General features: G+C 42.3%; 1 protein-coding gene across 1 annotated transcript in view; it reads right to left on the reverse strand.

Moving 5' to 3' along the window:
- DOK7 (docking protein 7) overlaps positions 1-11,951 on the reverse strand; it is a 63,177-nt gene extending 51,226 nt beyond the window's left edge. Inside the window, exons 1-4 of the mRNA XM_032187140.1 lie at positions 11,898-11,951; positions 11,718-11,763; positions 9,077-9,322; positions 5,003-5,203 (exon numbers count right to left, since the gene is read on the reverse strand). Of these exons, the coding sequence (XP_032043031.1) occupies positions 5,003-5,203; positions 9,077-9,322; positions 11,718-11,763; positions 11,898-11,951 (547 nt within the window). The remainder of the gene's footprint in view (positions 1-5,002; positions 5,204-9,076; positions 9,323-11,717; positions 11,764-11,897) is intronic.
- Between the last annotated feature and the right edge of the window lie 2,338 nt (positions 11,952-14,289).

Below are 14,289 nucleotides of genomic sequence, written 5' to 3' on the forward strand. Positions count from 1 at the left end.
TTCAAAACAGCAATGGACCTTCAGAAACAGTCAGGAGCCACTCAGAAATCACATTCGTTATTTGGGTATGCCTCACCACAACTTCAAACAGCATTTTAATTAAGGGTATATCAAGAAATGCAGAATACCTCCCTGAAACCAGAAAAGTTTCCCTTGAAAGATAAGGTATCTTATTTGTTCCTTTTTTCACCTGCAACATTTTGACTCAATTTCTGGGGAATACTCCCAATTTACAGTAGTGTAAAAAGAAAGAAAGAAAAAAAACACTCACAGAATATTCCATTCTTTAAAAGCAGCACCCAGAAATTAGGGTAAGATTAAAGGATAGAGGGAGGCTGGGGAAAAAAACAGCATAACATAGGTAATTTAGTGCTTCAAGCTCCTGGAGCAAATCCATCACCAATAGCTTCACATTTGCATCATCCATCCACATTTCATACCAGACGTTCTTTACACAGCTGGCATCCTGGCCTATGAAGCGAACCATTTAGGTTTTCTGCAATGCGGAAATAAGATACAGCCGCAATCAATAAGCCCAAATCAGCTGAAATTCTTGGAGCACAGCAACTGTATCAAATCCAGAACTACTTACAGAAGATATGCCACAATTAAACTAAATAATGTAAATTGAGAGCTATTTATATATCCTATTAATTTGGGGCTTTCTTACACAACCAAGCTTTAAGTTTGGGAGCAGCGACCAGAATACGGGATCTGTCCCTGTAGCTGTGCTCCCAATTGCAAGGATACAGAAGCATACTGCACTTTTCTCTTCTAATCCCAGGGAGACACCTTCCAGGCCCCGTACTGAGCCTAGACCCTTCTTTCTGCAAGCACCAGTTTCTCCTCAGCAGGAAGAAACCAAATATTTGAAGCCCTGAAGGAAACCAGGAACTGAGGTTTCCCACTCCATAGTAGTATTGTGACCAGAAGAGACACACAGAGCAACGCAACCACCACCACTTCAACTTTTCTAGAGATGTTTCAGTGTCCTCTCCAGTAAGGCAACTGACAGAGGGAAAAAAAAAAAAAAAAAAAAAAAGATTCCATGTTTGTTTGGTTATTATCATTTTAATGCTCACCTAGGGACCCAGAACATCTTCACTCCCACCTCCCAGAATTAGTCTGCAGGAGCAGAATTTAGCCTGTTCATTGACCCTGAATCTACTTGGAAGAACCCCAAGGTACGCAGTCCTGGAGAGAAAATGGATCCAGGAGAGCTGACTGATTCCAGCTGACTGAGCAACTAGAAGGGTGTCTACAAGTGTATTAGCAGAAAAGGGAAAACTAGGCCAGGCTTCAGCCTACTGCTGAATGGGGTGGTGGACCTGGTGACAAAGGACATGAAAAAGACTAAAATGTTCAACGTAAGTAAAGTAAATGAAAGTCCCTGTATGTTAGTAATGCTGTAATATGTGCTTGCATTTGCTACCTAATCCAATAAGAAGACTGAAACAGTTATTCCTTAGATGCTGTAATGAAAATGAAATACAAACTGAAGGTCATCTATATTCACATCTTTGGTATCACAAACACGGTTTGTATTACTTACTCCTCTAACTTTATTTGGAGAAATACACATCTTTAACAACATCACGAGTGATGCATAGAATTATAGGGTGATATACTATTAATCTAATATATTCCATTCCAGTTATAAATACAGATTATAACAGTACATGGCCAATAACACAGACCCACTCAATTTCATTACAAAAAAATCAAAGGAAGAGAAAAGTTGTTTGTTTTTTAAACTGAGGTAGATCCTATCAAAATGTACCTTCTTCCTTTATGCTAATATCAAGTGCCGTATTGCTGAATACTCAGAATTGAGTTGTCATCAAAACAGTTACTGTGGAGATGCTATACTCAGATTTCTGGACACAGGCAACCCTCCAACAGCAAATATAAAACAAACATATGATTTGGGTAAGCTGTACAACCAAGGAGCACATATTGCGTGCCTCAAAGCAAGGCTCTAGAGGACCTCCTAGAAAGCTGTTATAGATATACCTTCAAGCAAACAAGAGTCCAGCAGGCAGGAGAGTGGCTCAGCCATCTAACTTTTTGTTACTTACCTCCCGCAGACCGCCTTCTTTGCCGATCTGCAGTGCCCGTAAGGCCACACTGGTTACCAAAGGAGTATCAGTGGTACCCACATCCTCCGGGAATCTTGGCAGGGAACAAGGTCTTGTACTAGAGGCACTTGCTTACTCATCCACCACTCCTGACAGCACTGTGTTCATAAACCCAGCCTCACCCTGTGCACATCCTTGCAATCCTGTTGCATGCTGAGATGGTCTGACTGTACCAGCAAACACCATGGCAGCAATTTCCTGACTAGTTGCAAGGTAACCAGCACACATAAGTGTTCAAATAGCGAACCACACATTTCACAGATTTGGTTCAGGCAGCCACTAAAGAAAGATACTACCACACAAGATAGGTGATAAATAAGTCAGCACATGCTATTTTGATCTGCAAATACCCCTTAGTTTAATCCTTTAAAGAATGAAAGCCAGAACTGACGTTGTATCCATTCATCAACATTAAAATAAAAATCACACATTAAGGATAGGTAAATGTCTATTTTCTATACCCTATCACAACGTCCCTCTCAAAACTATAGTATATCCAACAAACGGACTCTTCAGGAATGTGTGGGGAAAATTCTTTTTCAGTTGGTGCTGAACATTCCTTCTGGAAAAAGCATGAAAGAAAAAAAGCCAATTGTGGGGGTTTTGTTCAGTTATTTTTTTTAAATGAGAACCTCAGTCCCAACAACCATCATTGTCTTCTGCTGGTCATTTCTACTTTTGGGTAGCTCTCAATATTATTTTGTCTTCTTCCATATTTTAATGAAAGTCTGCATAAAACATGTGTGGGATCCACAGGTATTCTATTTGCCATCAATTACGTGCTCCAAAAATTAAGCCATTAATTGAAGCCCTTATTAGTAAGAAATTACTGTCTTCTTTCTCTGAGGCACCTACTTTAGGATTTAAGGGAAAAACTGAATTTAACATACCACAGAAGGTACTGCTCTACCTTCTACTCCCTAAAAATTACAGATGCTCTACTTCCCTAGAGAGCCTCAGGACTACAAATTACCCTTGTAGTTAAGTTTTATATTCTCTCATTGGACGAATTACATAAATTACACAGATTATACAAGTTACCAATCCATTGCTAATCTTACTTAAAGATTGCTTAGCATTTTTTTTTCAGCTGCCTATACTTTTTAAATATAAGTTTTCCACAGTTAAATGATCTTAGGTTTTATTAGTTCAAAACCTACTACTCTAAAAAGTACAGCAGTGTAAAAAAAATAAATAATAAATAATAAAAAAAAAAAAAAAAAGAACCACACTGTTTCAATTTTGGAAAGTTCTTCCCATAAGCATTCTGAATGCTTAGTTGAAGATTTTCTATTTTCAGTTAAGAATTCAAAAAGCAGACCCAAATTATGTCTGCACAGAAGTGCACACATTTAAATGCGAGCTGGAGTTCTAGTAAAATGGTACTTGCATACAGAGAAGCAAATGCTTTATTCTGCCTGGAAGAAAGCCTGTTCAAACCAAAACTGCAGGTGTTGGCAGATGTACACTAATTGCAGTTGACACAGGCTAAACTTGAATCTGCAGAATCACAAGAGAGGAAAAAGGTGACTGTGCTAACTTCCCCTTATACTTTATAACCAGTCATCTAGCTGACAGCCTGAACCATGCCACTGGGAAACAAGACACTGGTGTTCCTGTTCCCACACCTTTTAACTGAAACACAATAACCTTAACAAAAAAGCAGATTTGTTTCCTTACCAGCTGTACCTACAACCCATTCCTTCAGACACTGGAAACCCCTCTTCAACTCCAACATCTACATTAGGCAGGGAAAGATTTGAAGTAGAGTCTTCTGCATTACAAGAACTGTCCTAAATCAGAAATCAGGGTATGACCATTCAGTCCATACTAACCACCTCTGTAACTCAGCTCTATTTTTCAACAAAGCAAATAACTCTCACTGTTGTAAAGTGGACAAAACTATTCCCCTTTCCTACACAAATTTTGCTAGAAGTACCAAAGAATAATATTTTTGGATTTCAATCAACTTGGAAACTTTATGTGTTTGTTTGTGTGTTGTTTTTTTTTTTTTTAATTTTAGTAATTGAAGAAATCAGTTATTTTCACATTGTATTATGCAGAAGTCACACAACTTCACATCCAGTTTGGCAATATGCACATCCATTTGCACTCAAAGATCATCAATATAGCACAGTTTTAAATTCTGCTTTGGAAGTTAAAATCTGAGGTTTTTAACTGATGTATACGATATATCTACTGCATTAACCATCTTTTCTTTTCAGCTCTTCTGTTTGTTTGCATTTTATCTGAAGTGGTAATGTAAAAAGTCCCAAACAAGACGCTAGAACAAGACATTTCTCTCCATCTTCAGCTTGCTTGCTTTCATTTTGAACCCATGAATGCTATGGTCCCATAGAGTGACAAAGCTGCTAACAAGCAGAAGTTTCTAACTTTTACGAACTATTTCTCTACTGGATTTAGGTATTAGCATTACACAAGCGCCTTGATTCTGCAGGTAACCTCAAAGCTTCAGCGTCATTTTCCCTCTGCTGGCAACAGAATCAATTATAATTTAATAATCTCAACATTAAATCATTTTGCCTCATCTCTTGGATGACACAGGTCTTAAAATTTCACTACTTTATTCTTGCTCTGAGTCTACCAGCAACAACTGACAAAACATCTTCTGGAGAGCCACACAGCAATGTTCAGCCACAACTCCACGTGGTCACGTTTCTACTGAATACCAGGGTTGAGGCCAGCAGAAACCTACTTACTAGAACGGAACCTCTGACATGAAGCTGACTGTATGACAAAGCTACAGAGCTGGTGCCACAAACTCCACATTGACAAAATAAGCATTTGCATTTCCACAAAAAGGTTGCGAACAACGTTTAGAAGACAGGGCCATTTGTACTTACAGAAGCCGCACCTGGTACCCCCTTCAAAGATGAATCCATTTGGGACAGCTCCGTATCGGCGCAGGTCTGAGAGTTTCCATTGCCCCATGACGCTAGGAGGGAGGTCTTTGGCAAGGACGAGGATGTCATTGCAGAAGTGCAGGGTAGCAGGCCCACTCTCAAGTTTAGTGCCAGGTGCTACAAAAACTTGAAATCTATGAACTATCAAATAAGGAAGAAAAAAATTACTACAGAAAATATAAGTAAGGTACTGTGATTTATGTAACAAGTCATTCTGTTCAGCTGTAGACTGATCCCTGCCCACACCACCAGGCTCTCACACAGGGATTCTAGGTAGAGCCTGAACAACCCCACGTGTGTAGCTATAAGCTCATTATTCTATGTTATGTCAATTTAGTATAAGAAAACATATGTTGGCTTAATACTACAAAAGATTAAGCTGTAATGCTTCAACTTAATGCCGCATTAATTTATCCAAAGTCTAACAGAATAATCCCTACCTCAAATTAGTTATCCAGCCCATGCTTAAATCACACCTCTTCCATCAGTACAGGGATTTCTTTCTCTCTCCTCCTCCAAATGGCCCATGCCTAGCCTTTCCAACTTGTGTGCACACAGACACATAACACAGTGTCTGAACAGACCAAAAGTCAAGGCTCAAAGAAGCAGCAGTTCTAACCACAGCTCTGTCACTGATTCATTTGCAACCTTTAATAATCTGCTTTAATCCTTTCTGCACTTTGCCTTCCCTAGCAGGCAGTAAAAGGGGGAAAGTACATTTTCCCACCTTTGTGAATCTTTTGCAAGTTGGTGATGGTAGATGCCTGGATATTTCAAGTGATTAGAAAATTAAGTGATTCATAAGTAATGCACACTCTTAGAAGACAGTTAATTCTTCATGTTTCACTGTCTAAACTCCAGCAGAGTAGGGGAAAAGGTCAGACACCTATCTCATTCAAGTTTACAAACCTCAGGTTCAAATCCCAGCTCCTGTGTCCCCTACACTGCAATGGTCCTTACCTACAGCAGCAGCTGTTCTAGGCTGGTCTCCCATCTTCTCCAGAGTTGTTGCATTTTGAATAGTAAGCTATTGGGAGCACTTCAAAGGCTCAAATCTCACAGTGGAGATTCAAAGGGAACTATTTCAGTCAGCAAGCAACCAATTTTCAAACAATAGTTTTGACCACTACTCCCCCAGTTTCTTTCACTTTGTCATCAGACACACACACACACACACACACACAAAATCTGTCTTGACACAGAGAAGCATCTGAAATGTTACATTTCCAGTCATATTTTCAGTAGAGCATTTATCAGGAATCACAAAGATTTAGATTGTGGTTATTCATCAAAGATCATGCAAACAGCTTCACTGCTATGACATCTAGAGGGTAATTTCCAGGTAGTCTGATTTCTTCCCTGCCTCTTGACCGTGTTTCTTCAAGCATCATGAATGTCAGCCAGGTCTGAGCCTTGCTTCTCATCTAAATAGTTGCTATATTCTTAGTTACCGTCTTAGCTGTAGGTCAGCTCCTCATCCATGACATACATTTGCTAAATTCCCTAAGGCTCCAGCAGAATTAGCCACAAAGTCATTTGAGTGAAATGTGCAAGGAGCCAGAGATAGATCTAACTAACCACAGCTCTCCTTACAGCTTTGCCAGTGGTACTGCTGAGGAGCAAGTCAATAGTCACACAATGTCCCCTTTTGGGCACACAGTTATGTTATACAACCTATCTAAACATAAAATATGAAAGAGACACCAAAACCACCTTGATGACTGATGTTCTATTAAGTAATCTTTAATATAATTTGGACACCACTGCACAGTTAACTTCAGAGGTACTACACCAGCAATTAAAGCATAAGAGCAGAAGCATCAGCATAATTTCAGCCTCATAAAGGAAGAATGGACCATGATCAGACACGATCAGTTACAAAGTATCATAGCTGCCAAAAACGAAAAACTGCAACTAGTCTAGAGCACTGTTAGAAAGCAGCATACTCAATCTGAGCAAAGCCAAAGCAGAGGGCAAATCAAGTCTGGACATGAAGATTTTTCCATATGCTTTCTTGGTAAACTGTAATTTTTTCAAAAATTCTCCTCAGCCATCTACAACTCCTGCTCTAGGATAAAAAATCAACCATAAAATACCTAGCTCAATATGTCTGTGAGCAGAAGCTAATACTAAGGTTTTCATTTCCTTTAGCTATTTTTTTTTTCTCTTCACAGCTATTCAGTGGCTCACAGTATGCTAACTTTCTCAGAATGAGCTGTAGACTTAAGCACTCTTCTCACACATGGCTTACACCTCACTCACTTAATTCCTCTGCTTTCTCTAATGCTGGTTCTTATATTCCCTTGAGCTGTCCTACAAATCACATCCACCTGACATGGGAAAAAAAGAGAAAACAATGGGAATTCCAGTGAACACTCCTTCCATTCTGTGGTCCTCATTCAAGAACAGCATCAGCTCTTTTCATTTTTTCCTCCCCTCTTGCTTCCCAGACTCTGAGGTCATCTGTCCACAGTCTATTTTCAGCATCCAGCTACTTTACTTCCAAGGCACACAAAGGCATCCTTACTAGTCTTTAAGGAAAAAAAAAAAAAAAAAAAAAAGAACAAACAGTCGCCATCTTCTCTTTGTAGTCTGCACACTTTTCTCTTTCTGTCAACTCAAGCTAGATTCTGTTCTGTTTGACTTCTTTCACCTACCTGACCCAGCACAGGAAGATGGAACCCTGAAAAAGTTTTCCACACCCTGGTCTTTCCTCCTTCGCTTAAGTTTTTTGCAATTAACATTCTACAAATTATTGTCAATTCAACCAATCATGTTTGCTCCCTTTGTCATTTCTTCACCTCCACTCACACACTATCCCCACCTGTCCCTACTCCAGGGCTACATGTGAAACAATACCTTCACCCAATAGGCTCTAATCATCCCCTCATTCAGAGCATTAAAAAACACTTCTGCATTTCCTTCTATCACAGTCGTAACTCTCACACCCAGCTTGAGATCAAATATTCTCTCCATCCCAGAACTGCGCCAAAGCAAGTTCATGAAAACTAGACCACCCTTGTCAAATGCAAACTCCCCTCATGTACACGTACAGCCTATGCTGTACAGAGACCCCAAAACTTGTAAAGAAGTAGAACTAGTGCACAACACAGCTACATTGTCAATGTGCCCACTGCTGCAGCTATAACTGCCTATATTGTTCAGGGACTCCCTCTAACTTTTCTCGTGCAAGGCTTTATATCTGATAGTTCCAAGCATCCCTGTCTGTGATACTCTATATTTTATCAGTGTAAAATTCCCTGATCATCTTTGCAAAGCAACAAGTCTGTAACTACAACAGATGGCAAAGCATATGTAACAAACGATGATGACAGCTAATGAGCATCTCCTACACACCTACCCTCCTTTCCTAGATATGACTTAAAAAATATAAGACAGCTACTATGGATTACCAATGTTATCACTCTTTCTTCATCACTGTATATTTTAAGGCTGCTAACTACGAAATAATAATAATAATAGGATGTATAAGAATGAAGATAACTGGGAAGACCATGCCTAACAACATTTTTTATTGAGAGATGTCTCTTCCCACAAGGAGACACTAACAGCAAAACAAAGGATCAGTGGCAGCACCTTTAGATAGGCTTGCTCAGAAAACTGGGAATGAACTAGCCAAATTCTAATCAGGACTCTCTTTCTCTTAATTCGGACCCCCTCTGAATCCTGTCATCAAAATCCCAAAGTAAATTATATTATCAGAAGTAGAGCTCTGATCACTTTGCTTCAAAGCTACACACTTTCAGTACCAAAGTGAAAAATGAAGTTGAATGCTCTCTCGGTTAAACAATGGGACTGGGCACTACTGTAATCACAACCTGTCAGAAGAGTTTAAGATTTAAGGAGAAGCACAGTCTCTTCACTCAGATGAGCAAGTCTTCTCCTTAACTATACTTTTTTATTTGCATTTTGTCTATGTTTTTCTTTGATTTTTTCCTGGGGGGAGGGGGTGGGAGGGAGGAAGAGGGGGGAGTATGAAAAGACAAAGGTTACCTTCCCCCAGACTGTAGCGGATTCGTACATCCCACGCATACATTGTTTCCTTGTTCTCAAATCCCAGCATCACAACTTGAGAGAGGCAGATGATTGCAAGCGTGTGATTCAAGCCCTCATAGGAGAGCCCAGGATCCAAGCCACAGATGTCTTCTAAGGTCATGCTGCTCCTCTCCTTATGCCCTTTCGCTCGCTCAGATTTATCCTTGTACACCAGCATGAGCAAACAGTCTAAAAGAAGCAAAACTGTCAGAGATGATGAGGCAAAACAGAACACAACACATTTCTTAGTACCCTGCTTCAATACAAAAGTGCTTTAGACAATTACAAGGTCAGTCTGATCAAGTCAATGCAAGACCTGTTTCCTTTTCCCACCCCTGCCCAGGTAGTTTGCAGTCCTCGTTTTCAGGGAGCAGACACCAAAGGCATGTTTCAAGGGTAATCTTCAGGCTCAGAAAAAGGAAGGCAAGTAAAAAGTCTTCCCAATTGTTTTTACTTTACAAAACACCAGTGGTTTTTCATATCGTCTCCTAAGTCTGGACGGGACCCACTCATTAATGCTGAACACTGGGAGTTATAGTATGACAGCTTTTCATGTTACGAACACCAAGGACTGAGAGGCTATTGTCAGCTATATTTCCATTAGAACATACTGAACCACAAATGAAATTCTTACAGTAGTTCACAGATTACTCAACTACTAAATGGTGAGCGGGCTGCACTGCCAGAGACTGTGTCAGCTCAGGTTTCCTAGTTAAATGTTACACAGTAGTCAATGCTAAATAATCATTATGTGCCACACCTTTATTTTATTTTTTTTTCATATTCACATGTGTCACCATTTGTTTTTAACCCCTTCTTAGAGGTGTTAATTACATAGCAACTGTGTAATCAAAGAAAGTAATTCAAGCATCACGGTGCCCTGGGAAAAGCACATTCCACAAGCAAACCCAAAAGACAAGAAAAAATTGAGAGCCCTCTTCAACCTTTTGCAGATGATAACAAGAGCATTCATCTTCCCCCAAGTCCCCTTCCTATTGCACAGCACTCAATTATAGCTGAAATTAACAGTAAATACCCAAGCTGCAGCATCCAGAGCTGCTGCTGACCTGCATACCACAAAGGAGGAAGCTCCCTGTGCACCATTTTATGAATGTTGGGGTGTGGTGCCCTGAGCCCTGGCAAGGTGCCCTGTGTCGCTCAGCTGGGCAAATCTCCAAAGAAGTGAAAAATGACTGAAAGACTGAAGCATCTGCTAACCCATGCGGAGCTCTGCGCACACTTCCAATTGTTTTCTTGCACCTGTTAGCAAAAACAGCTGCAAGCCCGATATTAAGCATTCTGCAATACAGTTGTGTGTCTGAAGGAAGAGCTACTGTGGTTTACAGACCAAGTAAAGCAAATCACTGGTTGTTTTCTGGTAGACCTGTCTACTTTTACTAGAACAGTATTTTTGGGGAATAAGCTATGGTGTCAGTAAGTTTTCAAAGAAGCCCCCTCATCTTCCCCTTATGTTTGGAATCCAGACCCATACTTACATGTCTCGATACTAACTTTTAGGATGTACAGATGCCTGTTTGTAGATAGAAGTTTAACAGATGCAGCCAAGATGTCTCTAAAATACTAACATATACCTGTAACAACCCACGCACCAGGGAGGTAGGTCTGAAGAGCTTCAGTTAGTAAAGAAACATCCGCTTTACCAGCAACAGCCTAGAAAAGGCTCCATAATCCATACTGAAACTATGCAGGTCCCCATTTTCTGAGTGCAGACAACAATTAACTCTAGAAATAATATTTTGGGGGCCAAGCGCTTTCCCAATGAGAAAGAGACAGGAAAACCTGAAACTTACTTTTCCCTCTTCAACAGAAAATCATCAACTCTGAATAACGTTTTCAATTTTTCCCTTCAAAAACGTGGAAGAGAAGTTTTTAATCCGAGATGTCAGTTTATTTTTAAATCAAAACGATGCTTTATGTCAAAACACGGATCGAAAATAACCACAGAGCTCACCACGCCAGCCTTTTACAGCCACCCTGAAGAAATAACACGCGCTTTAAACCACAACCACGCAACTACGCTCTGACAGGCCACCTTTCTCAAACGGGTTTTATTCAGCACCTGCCCCGAAACGCCCGGATCGGAGGGCGGTTTTGGGGTAGTTTCAGGAAAAACGGCCGGTTTCTTGCAGGACGTCTCCCGGCCTCACACACAGGGCGCCGGGACCGTCCCTGAGGGGGCTGCGGGCTCTGAGGGGGGCACTGCGACCCCTGAGGGGGGACTGCGAGCCCTGAGGGGGGACTGAGGCCCCTGAGGGGACTGCGCTGAGGGAGAAACCGGGGAGGAACACGGGGGTGAAAAGCGAAGCCTCGTCCCGGGGGCTTTCTTATTTCGATACCCGTCGGGCTATTTCTGGCCGCCTGGCTGGCTGCCAGCTGAGCCCGTAATTTGCGTGTGCGCGTGTGTCCCCAAAAAAAAGGAAAAAGAGCAACGGCGGAGGGCCGCGGAGGTCTCCCGCAGCCGACAGGGCTCGAGGGGAGCCCCGCAGACCCCACACCGCGTCCCCCAACCCGTCGTCGGGCGGAACAGGGAGGGAGGGCAGCGGCACCCCGGGGCCCCCCTACGCCGCCCGGCTCTTACCTGCCACCGGGGAGGGCTTGCGCAGCACCAGCCACCTACTCTTCCACTGCAACGAGAGGCGAAAAGGACAGGGTTAGGCAGGGCCGGAGGAGGGGAGAGCGGGCTCGCTCCCCCGCCGGCGGGACGCGGGGGGCGTCGGTCGGGGCCCCCCGTCCCGAAGGGGCGCCGCGAGCGGGGAACCTTTTTTCCATCTCTCAACTTGACGTGACCCTCCACCACCGCGGAATCCGTCATCTTCAGTCATGATTCCGGACAGCTGCGCCCGGCTGGCTGCTCCCTCCCCGCGCTCCGGCCGAGGGGTCACTTTCAAAATAGCTTCGGGAGGTCCCCGCACGGGCACACGGAGCGCGGCGGGCGGGCGAGCGGCCAGCGCCGCCCGGCCCTCCCCGGCGCCCCCCGCCCCAGCGGGCTGAGGGGAAAAGGGGCAAAAGGGGTCCCGGGGAGCTCCCCGCTGGTGCTTTATCAAACTATTTTATCGTGTTGTGCGCTTGTGGCGTGGTTTTGTTTTGGTTTGGTGTTTTTTTTTTTTTTAATTATTATTATTTATTTTATTTTATTTTCTTCAGGGTTTCAGCACCGCAGCGCGGCAGCCCCGCTCCGCCCGCCCCCTCCGATCCCCTCCAGCCACGACCCCAGGCCGCCGCCGCCCCCCCGTGCCGCGGATCCGCTCCGAGCTTTGCAGCTGACCGCGCGGCCAGCCCCATGCCCGGCACGGCCGAGGGCCCGCAGGAAAACCCGGACCGGATTTTGGCCGCCCCCCTGTACAACGGAGCGGGGCCTGGCGCTGACACATCCCTGGCCTCGCAGCATCCCTGTAGCGCCCCAATTCTGCTTCCAAAAAGTGCAATTACCACTCCCCTTGGCTCCCAGAAGACATACAGCCAACCACCCCGGATAAAAATACTCTTTTTTTTTTTTTTTTTTCCCCTTTGCAATGCAACTGTCACGAGATAACAGCCCACTTATACCAAACCCAGAGCTGCTACAATTAATAGAATAAGATGTGTTAATGATGTCCTTAGATTTATTTCAACGAGCGATGGACTAATTAGAGTCCATTATTCTAAAAATACTCCTACTGCATCTTATTTGATGGTAATTAGTCCTTCAGCTATTTTTTTAAACGGCACCACAGCACATTTTTCTTTCAATAGCATAATAGAAGGGTTTTTTAGATGTTTGCAGTTATTTCTTCTCTCTGAATCGGTCAGTTTGCATGGAATAACATATAATTTAATAAAACCATCTTTAAGCATGCTTCATAATGAATTAGGGATGTGTTCGTTCAACTGGTTTTGCATTCCAATTCAATTTCAAGCTAAACGTTAGAGGAAAAATTATCAGAAAAACTTCCTCTAGTAAATTTTAGCCATATTTCAACCTAAGTGATAAGCATTTATGTAGAGGAGGAGAAACTGGGGGAAAGTTTCCATGGGGAAATGCTCAACAGAAAGGCCAGTGGCAGAAATTGCTGGAGTACCCATAGGAATATGACCGATGTTCTCAGGGGTGTGACAGGTCAGGCACGGACCTCTTGCTAAACTGAAGTATTTGCTTGCCACCCAGGCTGGTGCTCACCACCCCTAGTCAGAGGTTGTGGATTTAGTGCAGGGCTAGTCACCATACAGCAGAACCTCAAATCAGGAAATTTAGTTCCACCAGATTATGCAGTGACAACAAAAAAGCAGGCTGCTTTGAAAACCAAAAATTCAATTTTAGTGAATTTGAAGTATGACAATTGACTGAAGATTTATCATTTAGACCTTTAAGGGCAGAAAAGAGAGAGTTCCACTTATGAACATTCAATATATTTTTTAAAAATGCATATATTTTTTATGTTACTGTCGCTTCATAGTGGTAATAATCATGCATTTTTGAAAACAGAATTTAAAAGCTCTATACAAATTGCCAGAAACACCAGTGTAACACCTTTCCTGACAAATAGCCACCCTTTTTACAGCAAGAGAAGACTGAGAGAATATGTATAACACACATCCAGCAGTTTAAATCATGCCCAGTGTGGATGGATATTAATTTCAACATGAAAGTGAAGTCACAGAACAGATATGGATGTTCAGAATGGCATAAGCTTTGTGTTGAAACCTGTTCCAAATGAATCACTTCCAAAGAAGAGTAAATAGTTCCTTCGTGCTCATTTAGTACTTGTCTTTCATCAGCAGGTACAGTTAGTCTTGTTAAACAGTCACATTCATTTCACAGTGTTAAGCAAGCCAGACTTGTACTGTAAATGGCCAGGAAGGCAAACCCAGACAACAATAGCCTTCAGATTGTTTTGGAATCAAGAGCTAAAGACTTTGATCTTAGCATTCGCAGTATTTATAGCTGAAAATCTTACCTAAGTTTTGTGACTCAAGTTTCTTCACTCTTACATCTGTCTACTGGAAATTTTGCGCGACACTTACATAAACTGGGGGCACCACCAGCTGGAAATGATTCTTATGCAGAGCTTTTCAGATGCCTTCTGGCACAGAGAAGTGTTATTTCTTTTTTCTACCAGCTCTCAACCTGTTGAACAACCTACACAGTGATTCAAAGATTTAATTGTAACTAT

This window comes from Aythya fuligula, chromosome 4, assembly GCF_009819795.1.
Source record: "Aythya fuligula isolate bAytFul2 chromosome 4, bAytFul2.pri, whole genome shotgun sequence".
Lineage (NCBI taxonomy): Eukaryota > Metazoa > Chordata > Aves > Anseriformes > Anatidae > Aythya > Aythya fuligula.